The sequence below is a fragment of the Rhinolophus sinicus genome, linkage group LG09, assembly GCF_036562045.2.
Source record: "Rhinolophus sinicus isolate RSC01 linkage group LG09, ASM3656204v1, whole genome shotgun sequence".
NCBI lineage: Eukaryota > Metazoa > Chordata > Mammalia > Chiroptera > Rhinolophidae > Rhinolophus > Rhinolophus sinicus.
In genome coordinates, this window is record NC_133758.1 from 82,485,120 (window position 1) to 82,511,515 (window position 26,396).

At 36.2% G+C, this 26,396-nt stretch overlaps 1 protein-coding gene across 4 annotated transcripts in view; it reads left to right on the forward strand.

The window, feature by feature from the left end:
• The window catches only part of CDK14 (cyclin dependent kinase 14), a 546,519-nt gene that overhangs the window by 153,647 nt on the left and 366,476 nt on the right, over nt 1–26,396 (forward strand). For all 4 annotated transcript variants that reach the window (XM_019716536.2, XM_074340704.1, XM_074340703.1 and 1 more), the window contains one exon: nt 21,573–21,652. In XM_019716536.2, the coding sequence (XP_019572095.1) occupies nt 21,573–21,652 (80 nt within the window). The remainder of the gene's footprint in view (nt 1–21,572; nt 21,653–26,396) is intronic.

The window sequence follows — 26,396 nt, forward strand, 5'->3', positions numbered from 1 at the left end:
CTGTGTTTTTAACTATCTCTGTTTTCAGGGATTTAAATCAATGGTCCTACAGATCTACCAGCATTGTCTGAAGCTGAGGGAAAATTGTAAACACTGAATACTTTGGTTAATAGTTGAAAGCCCTGTTGTAACTCAACAGAGAATAAGATAGAAGACGTTCCTAATTGGCCTGATGGGTGGTGAGACAAGAGAGTGAATTCTGGAAGCAGTTTAGCAGCCAGCACAGGTACTGACTGACTGAAAGGCCCCTGAGGAAGCAGAAAAGGAACCAAAGGCTTTTGTTGTGCTTCTGATCAAACCTCTTGGGAGAAAGAAGAGGGAAATGGAGATACTGAGAAACCAAGTGAGTGTTACAAAGGAGCCCTATTGGGATCCCAGAGGAAGCTGAATTCCTAATGAGGAGGCAATGGGCTTTTTTTTTTTTTTTTTTTTTAACTTCATGTTCCTGGGAAAGTTTCAGTGTAAGCTCTAGAGAGTTGCGGGCACTTCGGGCTTTGCCCAAAATAAAGCATAGAGCATTATTAAATTAAAATAGAATATATCTCATCTTCGAGTGAAATAGGTCAAATAACAAAATGCCAGTATTTAGAGTATTTAGAGTTAGACAAAGGAAGACATAAAGAAGATGAGAGGGATTGCCTAGAGAGGTAGCATGAAAACCAACCAAGTACCAAGGAAGGAAGAGAGTTACAGAAGAGTGTAGATGATCAGGTACAGTATTCAGCAAGGTCAAATCTGATGCGTCCTGAAAATAATCCATTGAATTTGCAAATAGGAAGGTTTTTCTTAAGTGTGGGGACTGGTGGGGAAAGGGACCTACTTGCTTTGGGTTGAAGAGAGAAAGGAAAGTGATAAATGGAGGCTGAAATGCAAGGTACTGCTTTAGACATGAGGCAGGGAAGGTAAGAACAAAAAAGGAGAGAAGTATTTTTTGTTCTTTTAGTTTTAAACTAAATGGGTAAGAATTGAGTATGATATAGATTATAAACAAGGAATCAGTAAAAAGAGAGAGAGAAAATGATTACGGAAACATGTGAAGTATAGGCTTGATGAAATTTGAGGAGCTTTGTTTCCTCTGTCACTTGAACTTGATTCCGTGTGTTCCAGATAATTGGTCTCCAATTTTCTTGTTTTGATAATGTATACAGGGTGCCAAAAAAATGTATACACATTTTAAGAGATGTTGGCTTAAAAATGTGTATACATTTTTTTGGCACCCTCTGTAGATCTGAATAAGCTTTTATTGCCAGGTTCATCTCATTTAGGACTTAGACCTATAAGAATCTTATCCTTCCTAAATATCTCTTCCTTTTTAATTTGTGTTCTTTAAAATTCAGATACCTCATTGAACTCTCTGTGTAGCACATTGGTTTCTCTTCTGGGCCCCTTTTACTTCATTGATACTAATTGTGAATTTTTTCATGATGATATCAATTTTTGTGAATCTTCTGTTAATCTTGGTGTTACCTTCCTCTTTGTTATTTCGGGTTATGAAATAAAGCTGATGTTTATTGAACACTGGGTTAAGCTTCATTTTTTCCCCCTATAAAAATAGGGCTAATAATAGAATTGATTCCATACAGATGTGAGGAATATATATGAATGAATACATTTGGAGTGTTTAGAATATTGTTTTGCATATAGCACATGTTCAATGAACGTTAGCTATTACTTTTTTATTTGTTTCTCATAACAATCCTAGAAAAACTTTAAAATAAGATTATTTTCCCCATTTTCAAGATTTAGAAACTAAGGTCCATAAACTTTGTATAACTTGCCCACAATCACAGAGCTAAGTGGCAGAGCCAGAATTCAGGCCCAGTCAAGTCCAACTAGAGAGCTGTTACGATTTTTATCTTCTTTTCCTTTAATTTTTTGAAAAAAAATTGAAATGAGCTTTTAAAAAATCTATTCTTGTTGTATGCTTTTATTAATGATTGACGCTAAGGGAGCATAGCCAATTTCTCCCTTGATTCTCATATCGTCCCCTCGTGCCAGCATTATAATTTCTCTTCAGTCGTTTATCATTCGTATTCTCCACTGTTTTAGGCAGCTTCACAGTGACATCATAGCTATTTCGCCCTTTTATTTCACTCAAGTGATTTGTGGCTTTCCATATAGTAGGTGCCTGCATGAAATAGAACACTCACTGTTCCCCTTTCCCTTCGAGCGGATAAGTTTATTTTGGACAAGAGTTTCCATTCCATTGCTGTCATCTCATTGTGGACCTCAGCCCAAAATTTGATGGCACCCATTTTTCTTACTTCCTTTTTATTCTACTCATATGGCAAACATAACTCCTGATCTGCCAGCACCTTTACAACCCTTTTATCTTTCTCATAAATAACGGAGGAACTAATATTATACCAGTAAGAACAGTACCTTAAAAAATAAAATTCTTTCAAATAGGTTTTTGAGTAAATCAGAAACTCAGCACCCTTAACCCCCAACTCAAAGTATATTCCTAGCACTAGCTGTGCATGTGGTTAAGCATTCAGAATTTAATTAAGAAGACCAAATAATTCTCTCCATCTGTTATGTCACTTGAAAGTCTCGCCAAATTTTCATGGTCTTGTTCTTATTTTCAGTCACTTCCTTATGTATTTGTATCTAAGCAGGTACAATTATATTGTTTGTATGTATTTATTCACACAAACTTACAGATGACTTGATTAAATTATATATATATGTATAATTTAGACATATATATCTTTGTGTGTGTGTATGTGTGTGTGCTATGATTGATGTTACCTGAGCTAGTTTACTATTGACCTATCTGTTAAAAAAGGGGGGGTGTGTCTTGTTTAATTAATAACACCTGGAGAGACCAATTCTATTTAACCTCATTTTGTCTAATGAATATAGTTATGTGGATGATGCTTCATCATAAATGCAATTATTAAAGCCAATGTGGCCAGATCTCTACATACAGATAATGCTAGTAGCCACTTATAATAATCGACCTATACAGTTATATTTCCCTTTCTACTTTTCAAAAACTTTCCATTGTATTATATATTCATATAGTACAGGAACACACACACACACACACACACACACACACACACACACACAAAGGAAAATGCCGAGTTGACAGGTTAAATGATGGGCCTAAGTTTATAGACCTGAGTAGTAACAGAGCTGCACTGAAAACGTGGGTTTCTCAACTTCACATCTATCACTTTCTTACTATACTTCAGAGTTAGAGCCATGCCATCTATCTGAGATGAGTGACTCTCTCTGTTTTTTTTTTTTTTTTTAAATTCCTATGTAATTTAGTCATACTTTCTCCTTAGTCACTCAAAATGAGTGAGTGTTTATAGCATAATGATTGGATGCTTATCTGATACATGACTAATCATAGTCTCTTACTTCCTGACATTCATAATCTGAGTCCAATTGACTAATTAGTAGTCTGGATTTTGAAGATCGTGGTAAAAAGAAAAAGATAACGAATGTATTTTCTTTAAAAATTTGTGTATTTAAAAACAAAGAAAATAGGAAAGGTAGTCTTATGTGTTATAACTACAGAAAGTTGTTTATCTACCATGGACACAGGATATTAGTTTTATAGTGTCCATTTTTTGTAGTAATCTTTATGTAGCTACATTCAGTTCTTTTTTAAACAAGAAATGAATATAAATAAATCTTTTAAAAAAAGGAAAATGGACAGTTGTTAAGTGACTAAATATCTGCAGATATTTGACATGCAAAGATTTACATATATGTATTCAATTTACCCAACTTACAGATATACTACTCATTTAAAAAAAAAAAAAAACAACTCATAAGATAACACAGTACACTAGCTAAAGTCTCATTGGTTTTCTGGGCTAGGATTTGTATGTATGGTGCTGTTACGGAAGAATTCCTCCACTGGATGACTGCTGATGATTTGCCATCTGCTTCAGTTGGAGAAGAGTCATGGCAGTTGTAGTCATTCCTCATTTTAGATGAAAACTGAGAAAATATCTTATTGCTTTTGAGTATATGTTGCCTTGGAAGTCAGGGACTTTGCTCCTCCAACACTCATTTTGAACTTAAATGAAAATCCTATCTGAAAGCTTTCTGTTAATGATGGAAAAGAAAGACATGCCAAAGGAGAGACATTTAGGAAAGCTAACTTTTGTGATTTCTTAGTTACAGAAATTGTTCTAATAGGGAAAGCTGGTGTAATGTTCCCCATCGGTCGCTGTTCACTGGTTGAGTCTTTGTTTGAAGTAGTTGACTTCATTCATTCATGCATGCACTGTTTATTGAAGCCACACTCAGCGAAAGCCAAGCAAAAGCCATACAACATGGTTTTTCCTCAAAGTTATGTTGTTTCACTGAATGGAAATTAAATTTCTTATTAGAAGCTAGAGTTGGTGGCAGAGGCTTAACATTACCAAATAGTTTTTTATTTAAGACCTTTTCCTGATTTTGTAGCACTAAACCATGCAAAACAGATTGCTCTTTGGAAAAGGGATGCTAATGTCCTGTTTGATGGTGATAAACATACAGGTTATTGCTTGGAAAGCCCTGGATGTAGCAATAGGTAGATTTACAAATTGAGTATTCAGCTTTCTTTGTTATTACAATAAAGATTTGCCACGAAATATTTTATAATATGTATACGTAACTACAGTATTTAAATCCTAGAAATTTATTTTTAGTGTGTTTTAATTTCTATTTATAAATATATTTTACAGTCTATATTTAAATTTTAATCTTTATTTGTATCATGAGGTATATTTAGTAGACTTATAGCTCAGTTAATTTACCTTTATTGGTTAAGAATAAATGTGTATTTAACTTCTTCAAATGAACGTTGCTGATACATTAACTCTTACTTCATTCAAAGCTCTCCCCCCTCCCAAATGTAGCATATAAAAAAATTTTGATGACCAGCAAGATCAAATATCTAATTACTTTGTTGGATCAGTTTTGTAGAGAACCTGACACCCAAATTCCTCTTGATTCTGCTTTTCATTCCTTATGCCCTACTGCTTCCCTAGTTTTCACTCTCTATACTTTAAATGTGCCTTTCCTGTTCTGCACTTTTGTTTATGATAGATCTCTCTATGTAAATGGTTACCTCTCCTTTTCACTTGTCCACCTCTTGTTCCATCTTTAAGACCCAACTTAAGTACCGTTGATACTATGAAATGTTCCTTGTTTCTGACAAGATTCTCTTCTTGACTAAAACTTGAGTTATGCTCCCCTAAAATCGTCTTCTTGACTAGGTCTTGATTTGCCACCTACTCCCTTTAGCCCCCCGCCCCCCCCCACACACCTTGTCCTTGCCAGGCCTGGATAGCTCAGTTTTAGCAGGAATCTGGCTAAGTCAGTTTAGAGAAAATGCCCCCACCCTTGATATCTGATTGCTCTGACCTGCCCTCAGCAATAATCCTGTTAGATCAGTTTATTAAGAACTATCCCTACCCTTGATGTCTCCTCTTAGTAATTTTCCATCCTCAGTGACCCCATAACCTGCTCTTTGGTTATAAATCCCCGCTTGTTCTTGTTGTATTCAGAGTTTAGCCCTATCTCTCTCTCCCTTATTGCAATAGACTTGAATAAAGCCTTATTGTTTTAACAAATGTCAGAATAATTTTTTATTTTTCATGATTCACTTACTGCCTTGCTTGATATTTCCTTTACTTGCTCATATGTATATAACTTATTCTCATATGTATATAACTTATCCTTATATGTATGGTTGACCTTTGAACAACACAGAGGTTAGGGGCGCTGACTTCTCGCACAGTCAGAAATCCACGTATAACTACAGTTGGCCCTCCACATACGTGTATTTCCAGCTGCGTAGCTCACCCTTGAACAATGCAGGTTTGAACTGTGCTGGTCAACTGAACTGAGCTCAATTGAAAAATCTGCGTATAAGTGGAACCGCACAGCTCAAACCTGGGTTGTTCCAGGGTCAACTGTACATAACTTATTCTTCAGCACCTATCACAGCACTGTTAATAGATGTTGAACTAATAATTAACTACGTAATGATTGGAGACAATGTTTAGGAATGTTCTACTCATGTCCTTTAAGTTTGATGAGAAGAGACTGACAGATGCACTTGGGAACAGAGATTTGTAGTCAGGACATTGGAAGTTCTTCAACTGACATTTGATTACTATGAGTTTCAGTTCTTCCAAGGCTAAAATCATGTGTCTGGGTTCCTGGAGCAAAGTCTGCTAGCATATCTATCCTGGAGATGATTTGATTGGTGGTTTTCTGTCACTGGGTATGGAGCACTGAATTCTAGCCAGGCCAACTCAGAAGAACTGTGCCCCATAGTTCCTGCTCCCATGCAACTGGCAGGCTCATGCATTGCTTCCTCAGCCAGGCCTCTGTTGTTTGGCTGGCAGAGTTGCTTTCCTCAATAAATCCAAATGCAGGAGTCATGAAATTTTAAGAAAAAAGTACTTGGGCCGTGTTCTTAAGAGGAAAGTGTGAACTTGTTTGAACTTGATGCTTCCTGTGTTCTTATTTTAGCCCATCTAGTAAAAAGGATATTTTGTTAAACCACAACAAGAAGGTAAATGACCAAGTAGGATATCATTATGAAAAATCTACACAGAGAAAAAAATTCACGAACATACATACATGTTGAAGAATTTACCTCTGAATAGTTTGATTTTTGTGGATATAAAATTTTTCTGTATTTTCCAACTGTTCTTCTACAAACACATATTACTTTTATGACTTGGATAAGACTTATCAATTCTAAAATACATCGATTTATTTTGATGTTTGTAAATAATTATTACAGAGCAGTGGCATTTCTTTGGGAGTAAATAATTTGATCACAAGTGTCTGATAAAAATATATACTGGCGTAAGCAGAGTGCCTCTGTTTAATGAAGGAGCGAGCATGTGGACCGCACACCTTTCCTCTGTGGTTGACACTTTACTTATCGCTACCCTTTATGAGTATGGACTCTGAAGTCCCACTTCCTAGGTCCAAATTGTGGACCTGCCACTTCTTGTGTGATTTAGAACTGTGCCTCAGTTTCTTCGTAAAGTGGAGATAATAATAGTGCCTATTAAACAGCGGTGATATAGGGACTAAATGAGACAGTGTAAATAAGGTCCTTGGCCCAGGGCCTACCTCATTGTTGGTACTTTAACAATAGGGGTAATTGAACACGAGTGCTATTTTTGAGTTAAAGACAGCTATCTTGATTTTAAACTTTATTGACTGTGTATAAAACCCTTTCATTCCGAATCAGGTTAACTAATTTGTACTTTGGCTCTGTTGCTAGGTTTTGGAAGAAATAATACTAGTATGGATCTTATCATACCAATTATATGTAATTTTTATGAAGGTCTTTTTTATATTTTATATTAATCTACATATTACCAAGGAGCCAATTAAAATAAAATGCAGTCTTCAGCATGTGTAGGTAGATTGTTTTCAACTTTATATTTAATTGAATCAGTTTTTACTTTGACACTCTGCTTGCCTATAAAGTAATCTATTTTAGTGTGACTTTTATTTTTAGGAGAACAGTCTTAGACTTAGGTAATTCATGGTGGGATAACATTGTTCTCCAATCCTTTTGTCATAAAAGACTTAAAATCAAACTAGGTAAATTTCGCTTTGCTTGGTATTGTTTTTTTAATTTCATTTTAAAGATATTTAAAAATGACAACTTCTATAATTATGGAAGTAATGCATTTTAATTGAAGGAAATAAAAATTACTTGTAATACTCTTGACTTGATGTCTTAGTCTTTTAACCAAGCTACTGTGTCTTTATAACAGTTTTGTTTGTTCTCTATAGGCCTTTGCATCCAAACCAAAAAAATGAAAATACTAACTTTCTGTCCTGGTTATAATATAAACTTGAGGTGGTGTATGTGTGTGCACACGTGAGCACACACGCACGTCCATGTGCATACTAGGAGGTGGGGGAATTTGTGTCTTTATTAGAATTGGGTTGAGAATAGTCTGAACTCTGAATACTCCTGCACTAATGGTTCTCCAGGGCTGCTTTAATTGTTTTGTCCTGCTGTTCCAAACTTCATTTAATTTCGTATGACTATGTTTGAGTAGAAAATGCAAGATCTCTGTGGTTAACGGTACTTGGCAATGAGTATTTGGGGACTGCTCACAGTCTTGTGGTGAATCAGTGATGTGCTTTCTGGTGCATCTCGTTTAGTTCCTTTGGAGATACTTTTTTTTTTTTTCCTGAGAGTAGAAGCTTGACATCTTTCTTGTGATGGGAAGCATGTATTCTTCTCCTAGAGAAAGGGGAACATAATATGACTCTGTTAGAGAAATAGGACCATTATGCTTTAAACATATCTTTGAACTGGGAAGCTTAACATGCTGTAAGGTGAGCATCAGACTTTATTGTCTTTTCTTTAATCCCAGCTCATCTATTTAATCCCAGACTCACTGTGATTGTGATGCTGTAGTTAGGCTTTTGAAAAAGAAAATTATGACTGAGTGGATTTGATTTTTATTTTTAGTTGTAATATGTAATAATTTAGCAGAAAATACAGATGTTCCACAACCTACGATGGGGATATAGTCCAATAAACCCATCATAAGTTGAAAATATTGTAAGTCGAAACTGCATGTAATGCATCTAACCTACCAAATATCATAGCGTAGCCTAGCCTACCTTAAATGTGCTCAGAACACTTACATTAGCCTATAGTTGGGTAAAATTATCTTGCTGCTGCCGCCCAGTATCATAAAAGAGTATTGTACCGCGTATCACTGGCCTTGGAAAAGATCAAAATTCAAAATTTGAACTATGGTTCCTAGTGAATGTGTATCGCTTTTATACCATCATAACGTCAAAAAATTGTAAGTTGAACCATTGTAAATTGGGGACCATCTGTAATAGGTAATCCAAGATAGGGAAAAAAAATGATAATACCTTTCAGAAGTACATCCATTTCTTTTCTGCTTTTTTGAAGTATTTTCTATGGGAGAAAAGCTACTGGAGGTGAAAATCTATTTGAAGTGGCAACTTGACCTCCAAATGAGAAAATTTGATTTCTTTACAAATGTTAAATGCAGCCTTTTCAAAGACCTCAGTAATATGTTTCTTCAGACAAGTGTGCTTGAAAGTGCAACAAGGGAAAAATGAAACAAAACCCAACTTCTGTTTTTTCTTTATCGTTACATTATCCCTTCATTTTTAGTTTTCAGTGCATCTGAGTGCTTGTATATTTAGGGTACTGCATATTTAGTGATATACATTGTTGAATGTTAATGATAAAAAACTTCTAGAAGTAATTAACACAGTAACTTTCAAATTTCACTATGTGAAAAATCAATCTCTAAAATCTCCTCATAATAGACTACCTTTTACTTATTTTTATGAAACCCTCCCATCTCATCTAATAAACATGGCTCTTTTCTAGTAATTCCAGGAGCATGTGTAACTAGCTGCTTTTACATCTGTAGGTGTCCTGGCATCTTTTCTGGGTTCATGCCTTCTCTTGATATGTTAAAAATTCCTCTATTCCTTGTCTTTGATAACTTCACCTTACTTTTTTTTTTTTTTTTTTTTTAGGAACTTACCTATGTTGGTCATGCATTTTAGTTGCTCGGTCCTCTATTGTTTCTTCTTTGGCTGGTAATCTCCTCAAGGGCTGTATGCATGTGACGTTTTGCTCTACTCAGAATGGTTCCTTGCATCTGGAGTTATTCCAGAAAAATACCGAGAAGTGTATAATCCATTGCCCTAAAACTCCAAAGGTTAATATATCAAAACGGATTATAAAAGTCTCTCAAAACCCAACAAACTTTAGATCAGATAACTACAATACAGTTCAGCTAAGTGAGGGAAGGAGAGGAAACATTGGAAATCCAAGAAAAGCTCAGGTTTGAAGTTTGCATAGCAAAGATGCTACTTGGGTAGGAAGGTGATAGAGAACAAGTGCAATTACTCACCTGTGCTGCTTACATCACTGCTGCCAAGAAGAGTTGGCTTCAGGTACCAAAGTGCAGAACAAATGTAGGAATGAATTCAATTATCAGCTGTCTTAGGAAGTTTGACAGTACCATGGCTCTCTAAGGAGTGCTGATTGAAGACCAGGGATGACTGTTTCACAGAATTTCAAAGAAACTGGGAGTTGAGATTGTCCCATCGTTGTCAGTCATCTTTGAGGAACTATGAAAAATTGGAGAGGCCTTTGTAGCTTTGAGATGTCCAACTATTCATGGAAGAAGATGGTTTTTGTGAATCAGAGCCAAGGGAAAGGTGTGACCTTCCCTGGAATGTCCTTCTATTCCCCCTCCTCCAGGGGAATATTTTAGGACAGCTTATTGTCCCGATGCTTTCTGCGTAGTTAGAAAGCAAATTAGTGATCTAGGAGGTCATTACAAAATTATGTCATACCTAAGTAACCTTAATTCCTTTTTCTAATCAGATTGTTAAGCTGGTGGACGAGCAGAATGCTGTAGGTATTATATATCTGCTTGTTGATCGAACATAGGTAAATGTTCACAGTTATGTTCTGATTGATAATGGAGAAACAGACAGTTGGGTGGTATGCTGTTGCTGCTGGTGGTGGATTGAAAACAAGCCAATTAACCATACTGAAGAGCAGTAGGATTTCTAGTACCTCTTTTACATGGTAAGTGGTTGGCTCATCCGTTCATCCCTGAGCCCTAATGTGGGCCAGAAATAGTGCTGGGTGCAGATTTTCAGCACAGGTCAATGTAGAAATAGAAGATCTGTGCTGTGGTCTGGGACAGAAGCTGAGGTGTGACTGAGAGTGACTTTGGAGAGGAAGGGCTGGCCTGGAGAGTTCGAAAGTGAAGAGAGAAGGAGGGAGGTCAGAGAGAGACAGAGAGAAGGTTAATGAAGCCAGGTGCCCCAAAGGTGGATGGGATGGGACTTGAGAGTGTGGTGTCAAAGAGCACTGCCCTGAACCTCATCCCATTAAGTGCTGTCATACCCACCTCTGATGACGACAGACAGGATGTGTGGCCACTGCCTGTCATAAACAGGATTGGAATTGAGTGTAGACACAAGAGACTTGAGCAAGTTGGTTGCTGCTGACAAGCTGGACTTTTTTTAGGGATAAATCAAACTCCTGAAATCATGTTTAAAAAGTGAATTGTGTGGCATAGGTCAAGTTAGAGATGGTGTGATTGCAGGGGTTTTGGTTGTTGGTAAGGTCATTATGAGTTCACAGTATTTTGTGACTCTGACAGTCTACTTCAAGCTTAGGACAAATCAGTACACGTCCGGTTTCTGGACTGTCCCCGTCCACTCAGCACTTACACCACGTATCAGTGGGTACACCCAAGCATGTTCAAAAGAAGCTTGCAGCTAAGACTGGAGGACACTCAAAATAGTAAAAAAATTTTGAATGTTTATCATAACAAGGAGACTTCAATGTTCGAAAGACCCGACAAACAAAGAGAGAAGTTGCTATAGGAGCCTGAAGACGTAACACGGTGGTTCTCAACCTCAGGTGTGCATTACACTCACCCGGGGTGTTTTAAAAAGTACGGATACTAGGATCCAATCCCACACCAAGTAAATCCGGGGTGAGGCAATAGTTTGTTTTAAAGCTCCCCGATTGATCCTAATACCGTGTTTCCCAGAAAATAAGACCTAGCCAGACAATCAGCTCTAATGCGTCTTTTGGAGCAAAAATTAATATAAGACCTGGTCTTATTTTAATATAATATAAGGGCCAGGTTGTATATAAGATCTGGTCTTATTTTACTATAAGACTGGGTATAATATAATATAATATAATAAATATAATATAATACCAGGTCTTATATTAATTTTTGCTCCAAACAACGCATTAGAGCTGATTGTCCGGCTAGGTCTTATTTTCGGGGAAACATGGTATGTAGCCAGGGCTGAAAACCTGTACTTTATCTTCTGACATGGCAAAGGCTGTCCCGGCTTCTAATGCCTTACCTCATGCATACAGGGGCAGCTACGCTGAGCAGCAGCCCAACAGCAGCCCCTACTCCAGCGGCTTCCGAGGGCCTGTCAGGACGGAATGTCCTCTGCCCAGGCACTCCCCCAGGGTAAAACTGCCTGACCAGCCACTGTCTCTCAGGCCTCACCCCCATTTTGTCACTACATCTGTGTTGTCCCTTTCCCCTATCCTCCAGTCTCTTTCCTTGTCTAGACCCAGAACATTATTCTCTGACCAACAAACTCTTACATATTCTCTTCCTCTTTCTGAGGGTTCTCTTTTCTGCTTTAACAGGAAACTGGCTTTCTCTTGAGGTTATTACTTCCCTTGAAGTCTTCCAACTGACTCGTAAATTCTTTTAGCTGGCCTAGATTTTTGTACTGGGATCAGGAGCCATAAATACCAGTGCTTCCTTTACATCACCACTTGGATGTTCCCTGACTGAGAGCCTCCCTGACAGGACTCTTAGTACCCTCTGTCTATATCTCGTCTCCATTAGTTTTTCTCGACTCTCGAATATTAAATGATAAACGCTACCTCCATTTACGCGGATACACCTGGAGTCATCCTTTACACCTTTCTCTACACCAAATCCGATTTATTCTGACAGCATGTTGATTCTGTCTTCAGAATATCGCTTACCTTTTCCCCATCCCTCTCCCCAGTTTCCTGGTTCTTTTTGGCCACCATCTTTCTCCTGGACCATAGCAACAGCTCCCTGACCTCCCTCCCTGCTCCCACTGATTGCATTCCTTCAGGTCATTCTCCACACTAGTGAGTGAGCTGTAGACACATAATTTAACCACATCATCCCCGTTCTTAAGATCTCCCAGTGTGTTTTTTTCTTTTTTTTAAATCAGTTTTTTCTATGGGTTTTAAGAACCTCCATGATCTGGCTCTCTTATCCCTCCAGGTACCCCCGCCCCCAACTCCCGGCCAACAAGCTCTAGCCACTCTTTCTTTCTTATACTTTGGTTTAATGCACTGTGTTCTCTGCCTCTGGGCTTTTGTATAGGCTGTTCCATCTGTCTGGAATGTTCTTTTATATGTCTTGTTTCAGCTTGAATATCGTGCTTTCAGAGAAACCTTCCCTAACTGTCTTAATCTAAAATAGATTCTTTATCTTTTCTGTAGTACATTACAATTTTCCTTCATTGCATTTATCCCCAATTCCTATTGAGTGTTTAAAAAAAATTATAGATCTTAATATGGAAAATTAGTAGAAAACACAGTTATAATAAATTCCCATGAGCCTATCACCCAATTTCAAACATTGACAACCCATTTCTGATCTTGTTTTATCTATATTTGTTCTCCCAATTATTTTGAAACAAACCCCAAACATCATGTTATTTCATAGTGCATTTATCCTTTAAACCAGGGGTGTTCAAACTGTGGCTCACGGGCCAACTGTGGCCCGCAGTCCATTTTTAATTGGCCCACAGCAAATTCCAGAAATATATTTAGTTTACTTAAATAAACCAGGTGAGGCAATACGTACTTCACCTCGAGTGAGTGGCCCGGCTGTTTGTGTATTTTACTGCATATGGCCCTTCGTAAAAAACACTGAAAAAAGGTTGGACATCCCTGCTTTAAACGTTAAGAACTCTATTTTAAAACACATAACCAAAATCATGTCAAAATTTATTGGTTCCTTTATATTATCAAATATACATGCAGTGAGTTTTAAAATACATTGCTGGAGTAAAGATAAAGTTGGATCTGTACATTGCAATTAGTTGATATCTCTCTCTTTTAATCTATGGATTTCCCCTCTCATTTTTCATGAAATTTATTTGTTGAAGAAACACACTCATTCTCTTGTATGAAGAATTACCTGTAGTCTGCATTTTTCTGATGTATCCCAATGATGTTATTTAACTTGTTCCCTATCTCTTTATTAAAATAAGTAGTTAGGTAAAGACTTGATCAGATTCCATTTGGATTTATCCCATGGAGGGGGATGAGTGCTTCCATCAAGAAGCACATAGTAACAGTGGAAATGTAATGGCTGTGTGCGATGTCAGAGGGATAGTGGATGGGGGGAGGGGGGTTGACACAGTGTGAGGGATATAAATGATATAAACGTCTAACTATTACATTGTTTTGTGCACCTGAAACTAATTTAAAAAAAAGAAGCACATAATATCTGGTAGTCTTTTTTGTGTGATTTTAGCAACTGTTAATAATCCATTCAATGATTATGGTTAGCAAAATGATGCTGTTCAAATTCTATCATTCCTTCTTCAGTTGTTACATGCGATGCATCTATAAAGAGAAACTTGCACATATCAATGATTTGTTTACATGAGATACAGTATATATGAAAATAAAGGAAAGGTAAATGCTTGATGCAGTCTCTATATTTAACAGTTTTTAAATTAGTGAGATGGTTCATAGTACCCCCCCGCCCCCAAGTATAACAGTTTTTTCAGTCTCATTATAAACTTATGGACTTAAACATATTTGATACCTTTCTATCACATGTATTACTTTAGTGACACTAAAATTGTCTCATCTTTGATGAGTGGGGGCCTTCTGCCTCCCTTTGACGTGTTTCAGCCATCTTTGTATTTCTGTGCTTTATGTCTGTCTCCTTGGTGAGATGTAAGTGAAGGGACCATGTCTGCATTGTTCATCCTTTATGTCAAGCACAGAATCATAGCCTCAACGAATTAGTTGACTTGAAAGGCAGGATATCAAAACTTAATTAAATGAAGGGCTGTCTTGTGGAAGAGCATTTAGTTTAGTCTCTTTGGAGTCAACTTGAGTCAGAGAGTAGAAATTACAGGAAGCAAATTTAAGTTCAACATTTAGGAAGAACTAAATCATTTGGGGGTATTGTAGGGAGTTTGAATTCTGTCGCAGCCTTTTCGGGGGCTACTTTGTTCCAGGCAGTGAGAGGACAAAGATAAACAATCAAGGCAGTAAGGATCATTTTATCTGCTCGGAAGCCTAAATGATCACTGAGGTTATTTCATTTGTAAGGTAAAAAAATGCTCAACTCCTTTATTGACAGATTTTAATTTTGGAAAGGTGCAAAGTTGGCTAAAATTGTTGAAATATACGTAATTCTCTTTTCTCTTATGAACATTATATGTCACTAATTTTATGTTTCAACGTATTATGGGTTTGTACATTTGATAAGACGTTGATAGTGATAAATTATACTTTAGCAGCCATAATTTCTTTTGTAAGCAATAATTGTTGATTGAGCATATCCTTTTCCCATTGTATTAAGTCTTCAGACTTTTTGCACCGTTGGTCATATCCTAATAAGTAGCCTAGCCATTACACTATTCTCTCACTAATCTTCGGGTTTTGTTAAAAAAAATAATTTAACAGAAATAACATTAGTCATCTACTTCTCTCTATGTTATTTTGATAAAGATTAGGACAAGGTGTGATTACTGACAGTTTACCTTGAAATTCTAATTTGTTTTTCCAGAATAAAGTATAATAGACAGCACTTTTAGGGTATTTCAGAATAGCAAAGGTTAGATAGTATTGAGATGATTTCTCATTTACACCTGAATAAAAATTAAATTCAGATGGGAAGAGCAAGGCCGTGAACACTTTGTGAAGTTTTTAACTTTTGAAGTATGTATGTAATGCAGTATAGTCAGCATTTTAACTAGTCTCTCAAGAAGGAATTAATAAAAGAAGCACTATTAAAACCTTTAAAATATTTTAATGACTTTGTCAAACATTTATAAATTCAGCCCTAAATATTGTCCTTGATATATTCCATCTTGTCATTGTCACTCCCCCATAGTATCTCATTTTCTTCTGTTGCTTCTAAGCTAATACAGAAAGGAAACAAAAGCATTGTATCTGCCTGCACTCAGTATTATTTTCCTTAGCAGCTTCTCTGAGACAAAATCATAATGGAAGAGTGAGGCAGAATATATTAAATTTCCCAGAGTATATTAAATTTCTTTTAGGTATATTGCCTTAATTTCCTTTATATCCCCTAGACATAATTTCTTCTAGGTGTTAGTACATGGGCACTGCTTTCAAAGATGACCTGGATAATATTTGTAATTTTGTTGTATTATACTAAGATATCCTATTAATTTGAAGTAACTAATAAAATAGAAAATCTTTAGTCTTTCCTTTGAGAATTGTTTGCCTGTAATGAAATTTTCTTTGTTCATCACCTTTCAAACCTGGAAAATTTACCCTGAGCTAACTGGGCAGTTTTCCTTTGTAAGTTTTACAGTGTTGAATGAACAAATGAAGAAATGCATGAAAAAATGAGTAGGCTGTTCTTATTCAAAGCTTCTCCATCTTGCTTCACTCTCACAGGAGAATTTTATCATTTTCAAACTTACAGCACATATCGTGTTTCCCCGAAAGTAAGTCCGGGTCTTATATTAATTTTTGCTCCAAAGGACACATTAGGGCGTATTTTCAGGGGATGTCTTATTTTTCTCATGTACAACAATCTACATTTATTCAAATAGAATCATGTCATCTTCTTCTGGAATATCGTCATAATGTACTAAATGCGTCCGTCTGGCTGACGATCTTAACGGGGGCTTATTTTCGGGGTTGGTCTTGTTTTCGGGGAAACACGGTAGAACTGTGGACAGAGTTCTGAAGTTGGCTGAGATTGGTATTTGTGATTAGAACCACTCTGAAAGCTGGATCCACTTCAACATGGTTCTGCTGGGACACTCAGTGTCCCCGTATCTCTGTGTGTGGGTAGCTCCATGCACACGCGTGGGCATCCCCTCGGTCCTCCTCTGCTGCACCTGACAGCTTGTCTGGTTTGATGGGAAGACCGGAGGAGTGAGCCACTCGTCTTTGGGTGTAAAGTGAGCTGCACAGTGAGGCCATGCTGGCAACGGCATTTGTTGGAAGAATTAGAGAATGTTTTAAAATGCCTGAAGTTAAAACAGCTCCCTATGTAGCTTAGAACAACTAGATACAAACCTGACAATATCTCCAATAGAATGTTCTGTGGTAATATTAACAAAATTGAAAGCATTTGTTTTAACCACATTATTTACCTGAATTATGTCTCCATTGCCAATCAGGCCTTGATTGCCTTCTGTTCATTAGTCTTTGATTTAATTAATAAAACTTGTTAAAGATGAATCTCCAATGTTTTCCTGTAAACAGCTCTAATTTATTTATTCAATTTGAATTTTGTAATTATTCTAAGAACTTAAAGCTGTTTGAAGCGTATGTTTTGAATCTTTAATAAAATAGCTTAAACACACTGCTAATTACTAGATACAATGATTAGTTTGTTTTTCATAGAATAATACTTAGCTATCTTCTTTTATGTCTTTAAAAACTGACGTTTTGTAAGAGTAGTAGCTTAGAATTTTAAGTATTTCAGCCCATACTAAAGTTAAAAAGAAAATATGCACCAAAAATAGAACATTAGAAAACTTGTAATGTTGTTTTTTCCAGAGGTACCTTTTCCAAAAGTGGAGCCAGTGACCTAAAATTTTTACTAGACTTTAGAAGTGAGTAATGCAGTAGTTGGTGAGTGTCTAAACATGTAGAGGAAAACTAATTAAGAAAAGAGAAAGTCACAATGACTCTTAGGTTAAAGAGCAATTTGATAATCAATGTGATTCTTAATGGGAAACCAGTGAAGCAGTTGGAGAATACTGCAGTTGGGAGATACTTATTAGTGGTCTGGGCTCAGATTATTAAAAGATAGTAAGGGTTTTGAAACATGTCTGTTGGGTGTAGAAAAGTTCATTAATACAGCGTTTTATAAATTCTGAAACTTTAAGGAAGTGCAAACTTTACCTATCTGTGTGCATCAAAAACAAAGAGACGGCAACTTTAATTGGAAAAAAGAAAAGTATTTAAACCAAGCGTGAAAGATGTTGAAAGTTTCATAAAAATCTGAGATTTCTGAAATTTTTGAAAGCAATTAAACTTTTAATTGAATAAATTTGACATGAGCATTGTGTATGTTTGGGGTATACGACATGTTACTTTGATAGTTGACCTATTATAATGTGATTGCCTAGTTAACCTATTATAATATGATTTTTCATATTATAATTACATAATTATAGTACAGTATTATTGTCTATATTCATTATACTGAACAATAGATCTCTATGGCTTGTTTCCTACTCATTACAAGTTTGTCTTATCTATCACCCTCTCCCCCCAAAAATCCTCTGGGGACCACCATTTTACACTCTGTATTTTATAGGTTTAACTTTTTTAGATTCCACATATAAGTGGTATCATACAGCACTTACTTGTCTTTCTATGTCTAATTTATTTTGCTTATCATAATGTGCTCAATGAGGTCCATCCATGTTTTTTTGTAAATGGGAGTATATCTTCCTTTCTTGTGGCTGAATAATATCCCATTGTGTATGTGTAGTACTTCTTTTTTCCTTTCTATTCATTCATTGATGGGCATTTGGGTAGTTTCCATATCTTGGCTATTGTGGATAATGCTAAGATAGATATGAGAGTGCATATATCTCATCAAAATCCTATTATTTCCTTTGAGTATGTACCCAGAAGTGGAATTACTGGATCCTATGGTAGATCTATTTTTCAATTTTTTGAGGTATCTCCATACTGTTTTCCATAGTGGTTGGACCAATTTACATTCCCATCAACAATGTATAAAGGTTTCCTTTTCACCACATCTTTGCCAGCAACTGTTGTCTCTTGACTTCTTGATAATAGCTATTCTAACAGGTGGGAGGTGATATTTCATTGTGGATTTGATTTGCGTTTCCCTGATGATTGACGATGTTGAACAATAATTTTTATTCTTGAGTTATCTTGAAGATATAAGGAAGGGAATGTAAGTGTAGTAACATTATTAATATTCATTCATTGTAATATTATGTGAGTCTACTCTTATGCCAGGCAGTTTTAGGCACGGGGCACATAAGAGTTAACAAAACAGAAAAAGTTCCTTCACTCCTGGAGCTAACAGTCTAGCATAAATCTTAAGGGAATGTTTAGTTCCATATAATGCAATACATACAATCTCAATGTCTTTAACTGTTGTGGTTATCATAACTACGAGAAATTAATAGTTGGAGGTTTAATTCATGGAGAATTATGCTTCAGAATCAGAATTCCATTAACCTAGATCTTGTTCCTTTATGCAGTTATCGTAGTAAATATGTTCAAATGTTGTTTCAGCACAAAAATGATGCACATTCGTTGAGATTACTTAAAGGTGTTCCCTTTCTAGTTGTGTGAGTGTTGCATCCATTGAAGGTTTGTCTTCTTTCAGTGTATTACAGGACAATCATAGTTTCATGGTCTGAGAGTGTGTTTTAAGTATATAACCTTCAAAAAAGGAATTCCCTGTATGCCAGGATTTTCGGTTAATGATACATATAATTTAACGATCTCAAGGGAAATGGAAAGGCTTTGTGGGAAGTGGGTTGTGTGTGTGTGTGTGTGTGTGTTTTTAATGGGTGAGGGAAAAATATCAGTAAATGAGGGGAAAATTCCAAGCAATTCCTGGAATCAGTTATTGCCTCCTTGGGGAGATAGTGATGAGCGCAACTGGGCTGAGAATAATCTGTGCAGATGTCAGCACTGACTGCATCCCAGCCTCCCGCCCTGCCAAAGGCCTCCCTTAGTCGTAAAGGACAAAAGGAAGAGCACAAGGTACAGTCTCCAGTTGAACCCCATGTGCATATTAATGTTCTGCCTGCACCTGGGTACCTAGAGCACAGTCAGGATTAGAAAACTTAAAGTAATGTACTTGGGAGCGGAGAGTCACAGGGCAAAAACGCAGCAGGCTGTCCTCCCAGCTGAAACACAAGGAAAAATGAACACAGCATCCATGCTTGTGTGGATGGCGCCTTGTGGAGCCTTATAATCACATGTCCTTATTCGATCGCTGTAACCAATAATGTATTTCAGCCATCAGTTTAATGAGAAATGCCACTAGGATGGTTGGGCTGTGATACATTCCTTGGACTTTCAACTTTTGTGTCTGTGGCAGTTTTTTGAGCAAAAACAGATCAAATGGATGCAGTTCTAAAAAAAAGAGACCTTCAAATTCTTTATTTCAGACTCAGGCACTGGATTCTCTGGGCCACGTGAGTTCTCCTTTGCTAGTTCCACAGCCTCGGAAGATCTTGGTTGCAATTTTAAATTGCAGTGAGAAACCATTTTTCAACTACCTGATTGGCACATTCAGTGGTTGATAACTTGCCGGTGAAGGAGGGACAGGAGCTCTTCTCATTTACTAAAGGAAGTGAAAACTGGCACAGCCTCTATGCAGGACAACTTCCCAGTGTTCATCTGGATTTGGATTTACCAGTGCACATACATTTTGATCTTGCAATTCCACTTTTAGGAATTTTCTTATGAGCATATTTTTACATGGATGTCCAAAGTATTTCTTACATTATTGTTTTAGTAGCAAAAAATTGGGAATGTGCTAAATGCCTATCAATAGAGGACTAGGATTAAATTAAACATGTTACACTCTCAGACAAAGGAATACCCTGTGGTCTTTCAAAAGCAAGAGAGTTTTTTATGAACTTATGAGGAAGTCACCAACATGTATTAAGTGATAAAAAACAATGTCAATGTATTGATAGTGTGGTGTACTGCCATTTGTATATATGTGTGTATATGTGTGTCTGTATGTGTATGCATGTGTATGTATGTATATGTACACGTGTACATGTATAAGTGTGTGTGTGTGTGTGTGTGTGTAAGTGCATATGAACAATGGTAAGTGGCACCCTCTGAGGGCTGGAGCTGGGAGGCTGTGGCAGGGAGATTTATTTTTCGTCAAATGCCTTCTTGTATCTTTTAACAAAATTTTTAATGTATGCGTGTTTTAACTATTTTAATTAACAAAATATGCTGCATGCTCTAGTACAGATAGAAAGGAGAGCAGTCAACTAGAAGACTAATGTAGATAGTCATGTCTTTTTAACAGAATTGACTGGATAAAAAATTATCTGCCTAGCACATTCTTACTTTTAGTTAGAGCTGATACATATTTAGAATGCGTCTGGAAGAACCATCTGCTTTGGATAGGTCTTGTGTAATCTTGTAATAGTAAAATATGCATAATTTTTATTTTGATGATATACTGTATTATAAAACACAATCAGACCAAATAGAATTTTAGGGTGCTCTAGTAAGAAAAAATCATGAAGAAAGGAGAAATGGGTGATGTTGAAAGAGAAGGAGGGAGGAAGGAAGCGAGAAAGAGGGAAGAGGGAAGGCTGAGTGTTAAGATTCTGTCCTTAGGGATTGAATGACCTCATTTTAAAACTGAAGATGAAGACATTTCAGCAAAAGAAACAAAGGAGCTATTGGAGAAACAAAGGGAGAGAGTTATTTTGACAGCTTGAGTTCTAATTAATCAGAGAATAATTGTCGATGCAAGGTTGGTGATTTTGTTAAGCACCAGTTTCATTCTGGAAGGAACGTAGAGTGAATCACAGAAAACTTCAGTTAAATCTTGGACTACTCAAGTGTGAATATTTAAAATGTGAATATTTAAAGTGTGAATATTTATGATGATAAAGAATTCCCAGCATTACTGAAATTAATCTTGTTGTGGCAGCATAATTGAGTCACTGACATTTTCAGTGCAGAAAATATAAATTGTAAGGAAGATGACTATAGATAACAGGAACTTATTTTAATGGATTTGCTTCTCTTCTTTTGTTTTTTTCAGGGTAAATGGGAAGTTGGTAGCCCTGAAGGTGATCAGGCTGCAAGAAGAAGAAGGTACACCTTTTACAGCTATCAGGGAAGGTAGGCATTTTCTCTTGTTATCTTTGCTTTTGTGTTTGCATGATGCCTATAATTGTTTAAATAGTATACACCTCTGAATATGCTGGGTTTCTAAATCATATGGTTATATTTCTCATTAAAATGTATAAACTAAAATTTAAAAATCACTGCGTTTTGCAATCATATCAAGTCTTGTTAAATAAAATAAGACTATCCTGCTGTATACTTAGGTATGGGGAAAAAACAAACTGCTCTGTATTGATGGTGAGACTACTACTAACTGAGGAATTTTATATACTTGATTTTGCTTGCAGTGTTCCTAAGGTACATACTAGTCTAGCATTACTCTATATTCATAACTTTTAAGGAAAGTCCTTAAAAATGGACGATCATACTATCTTATTACTCATTTGTATTTCTTCTTTCTTGATTTCTTAGTTCCTATTCTTTACTATATTTTCTATTTTTTCTTATTGACTTCTAGATACTCTTTATATATTAGCATCATTTGTGTTACAATGTTTTCTTCTATTCTGTCATTTTTCTAAAAATTTCTTTTACAGTATAGGTATTTGTTACATATAAGTTTTTAATTTTTATTAAATAAAATTGCTCTATCTTTTGATTTATTATTTCCTGCATAGTTTCTCTACTCCAAGAAAATAAAAATCTTCTTTTATTAGTGGGAACTTTTTTATTTAATTTCAGAACTTTTAGTATTAATAGCTTTACCTCTACTACATTTTTAACTACAGATTATCTTGAAATAAACTTCAGTTTATTTTTTCAAGAAACCACAACCATTTGTTCTGCTGATCTACAACGTCAGTGATTTACTGAAATAGCATTATTAAGGTATTGATGAACTGAATGTGCTCTGTCACTGGTTTGATTTGTTTTCCACAACTGTTATTATGATTTACATTTATTTTTGAGAAGTCTCCTTTCTGTTTTTACTTTCTCACTTCTCATTCTCTTTTTCATACCACGTCCATTTGGTTTCCATCATTACTATTCAGCTGAAATGTTCCTGTAAATTTCATCAATGACCTTCTTTATTGCCAAATCAAATAGACACCTCTCTGTCTTAATTTGCCAAATCTTTTAGCAGATCATGCATGGTTGAAATATTATCTTCTGTGATGCCAGATTTGCCAAATAGGTAGCTTTTTCTCTTTTTCTTGTGCTGGCTCCTTCTCTAAATATTAGGGATTTTTAGGACAGGGAAAGGGTCTTCTTTTCTCTAATCAGTACTCTTTCCCATGTGATTTTATTATTTCATGAGTTAAAATAACAACTATAAGCTGATGACCTGTATATGCCTCTCTTTAGCTAAGACCTTATCTCTGTCTTCATTCATATATATCCATCTGCCTATCTGGCATTTCCTCTTGAATCCCGCAATATATCAAAAAGATAACATGTCCTTTTGATATGATAATAAACCAAGTGAGGTTTTTTTCCGGAATGCAAGTCTGGTTCAACCTTGAAAAATCAGTCAATGTGTAACAGTCACCTCAAACTTAACACATCCATATGGAACTCATGGTTCCCCACCATCACTCAAACCATTCCCTCTCCCTCAATATTAGTAGTAGTAGCACCAAGTGTTTCTCCTCCTCAAATCTAGCCCATGAAGGAGATCTGTAAGTTACTTCTCTAAAAGATATCTCAAATCTGATTACTTTCTCTCTCTTTACTGCCACCCCCAATCCAGGACATCATTGGTTCTTGCTTGGACTTCTGCAATAGCTTCTTAATTGTGCTCTCTACTTCTCCTTTTGCCTTCCTGTTACCCTTTCCCTGCTCTGTAATTAGTGTGATCTTTTTAAAAACCTAAATCATATTATGCCACTTCTTATTTAAAAGCTTCAGTTTCAAATAACGTATGACCTGTTTTTCCCCAAACATGCTACAAAATTTCCTCTGTCATGGTACTCTCCATGGCTGGACTGTTCTTCTCTGGCTCTTCCCAGATGCCAGGTATCAATTTAAATTGTTCTCTTTTCACACAACTTTCCTTTGACCGTCATATCTGACATCACAGCTGATCATCAGCTTTCCCTGTTTTACTCACCATGCCACTACCTCTTCTCTTTATAGTTCTTATTAGAATGTGAAATTATTTTCACTCCTCTTTATTAGTATATAATCTTAGTGCGATCAGGGACCTTGCTGATTGTTCACTGCTATATACTCAATGTATAGCATGCTAATCATAATATTTATTGAGTGAGTTAAGGAAAATCATTGAGCTAGAGTCTAAATATGACAGAGTATTAGACACAGACCCTGCCTTCCAGGTAGGAAACAGAATGTATAGATAATAATTGGGGAATAATATTAGGTAATATTAGGTGGCATTATAATGCCAAATCCTTTCTAAAAGATTTTAATTTTTAAAGAAATACCTTAATTAGTCAAGGGAGGCAAGGTGTCAGCTGGGTCATGAATTAGGCACAAGAGAGACAAGCAGTGAAGAGTAGATTGAGGACAAGTTGCATTCCAGATAGGTATAGAAAAGGAGCTGAGACAAGAAAGTTCAAGTGCAGTGAATAGGAATATTTACGTCATGAGTTCTCATTTGGTGGGTGTAGGAAGGTAGGGAGGTTATTACTGAATAGGAGGTGTCATCACAATAGTTGGATATTACAACTGGCATTAAGTAGATAGGAGCTGGGCATCTTGCAATATGTAGGACATTCTAATGCAGAGGTAGGCAAACTACAGTCTTAGATCCACTGCCAGTTTTTGAAAATAAACTTTTACTTGAACACAGCACTCCCATTCATTTATGTGTTGTCTATGGCTGCTTTCTGAGAATCAGGTAGTTGTGACAGAGTGTATGGTCCACAAAACCTAAAGTACATACAGTCCAGCACATTACCAAGTTTGTCAACTCCTGTTTTAATACAATGAACAATTGTTTTATGTCCCATAAGCCTTTTGGATGTCCTACTGGGGATTCATGCAGGTGAAAACCTGTTTATATTTGTCTTAGGCTATAACTCAACTATTTCACATATAAACCCAAAGTATGCCCTGCAGACATTTAATATGTACCAAATTTTCTAAGAATATAACAGCAGTGTAAATCAAAGGAAAAATATATTTTGTTTTGTTTAAAATGTTACTGAAATGTGTTTACCATTTTGGAAAGTTGTTCATCTAATGGCATTACTGCTTGTTTTATTTAAGTAGCTAATATAACACTCTCAATTAGTCTGAATTTGTAGTAGTCTGTTCCTGCTGATACTCTATATAGATGCTAGTACCACTCTATCATATTTTCTGGTACAGTTTTGCCTGACTATTTATATATTTAATACATATTTTAAGTTATTTTTTAAATTTCTTTTCTGAATTTCATTTATGTATAGATATACATTTGAAATTTCATATGTAAATTTTTGAAATTATGTGTGTACGCAGGTCTATTATCTATGAATTTCATTTCATTAACAATAAAGGAGTCTTTATAAAGTTTTTGTTATGTAAAGAGGGTAATGGGTCTGATGAGATTGAAAACCATTGGCCAAGATGGAGCAGTGGGATCTCATTGAGCTACGGAGCAAAGCAAGGTTAAGAGTGCTATTGAATTTGATTATGGTAGACTTTGAATGTTAGGGAGCAGGAGAGTGGCGAAGAGATTCTGGGCCAAGAGAGAAGCAGGAAGAAAATGAAACTGGGCAGCAGATATGCTCTGTAGCATGTGGATTGTACATAGGGATTAACCATCCTAACCTTCTTGGTGCTGTTCCAGGTTCAAGGTTAAGAGAAAGTTCATAACTGGATGCTGCTGTGACAGTTGGGTCCATCAATGGGAAGTTCAAGGTCAAGTGAAGTTGTTAATGATCTATCTGTTCATACTGGCTGGATATGAGGCAAGGCTCCTTGGCCACAAGTTAAGTCTTGAGATCAGCTTAAAAACTGGCCCTGGGATTGCAGGGCTCGGACTTTGTTCTGTGGTTGGATAGCATCTGAAGACTATGTAGCTGAGTGGATTAGGAAGATAAACCTGACATTAGGATACAATATAGATTAGATAAGGAGGAACCTGGAAGCTGATAAATCAGTCATTCAACGTAGTATAAATTTGAAATTATAAGGACCCAGGTTTATTAGAAAAATGATGTGTAGAGAAAGAATTGTCAGAGCTAGGTGAGTTATTGGTTATAGGTGATTTGAGAGGGAAATACCAATAGTTTTGAGTTTGAATGAGAAAAAAATGCTAGACAGAAATGATTTGTGATTGCATGGAGAGTTGCTTTTAACATTTCACAGTTTGAAAGGGCTGTTATCCAATTTAATCTTCACATTACCCCTTTGAAGGCTTTTTTTGGGGGGATAGAATTTATATTTTTTATAGAATCTGTATTATAAATATTGAATTGAGACTCAAAGAGTTTAGATGATTTGTCCAAGGAGTTGGCTCTTGTACCTAGATGTTCTTAGAGTCCAAAACGGTATCATGCTAACTTCAAGGGTTAGTTGATTTGGGTTTTAGGCATTTTGAGTTCATGAGATATCTATGTGACAGTGTCTTATTGGTGATTTAGGAGTGTAGCTCACAAGAGTTCAGCGTAAACTGTATGTATTTAGCATTGTCCTTAACAGTTGAACAAGTATAAGATTTTTGTGGGAGAGAAATTTGAGTGAACACAGGGAGTTAAGTTGCAAAGCAGTGCAGTAGGGTGGAAAGCCCCATGAATGTTAGTCTGGAAAGCTGGTTTTTGATCCGGTTTTTGTTTTTCATCATCGTACC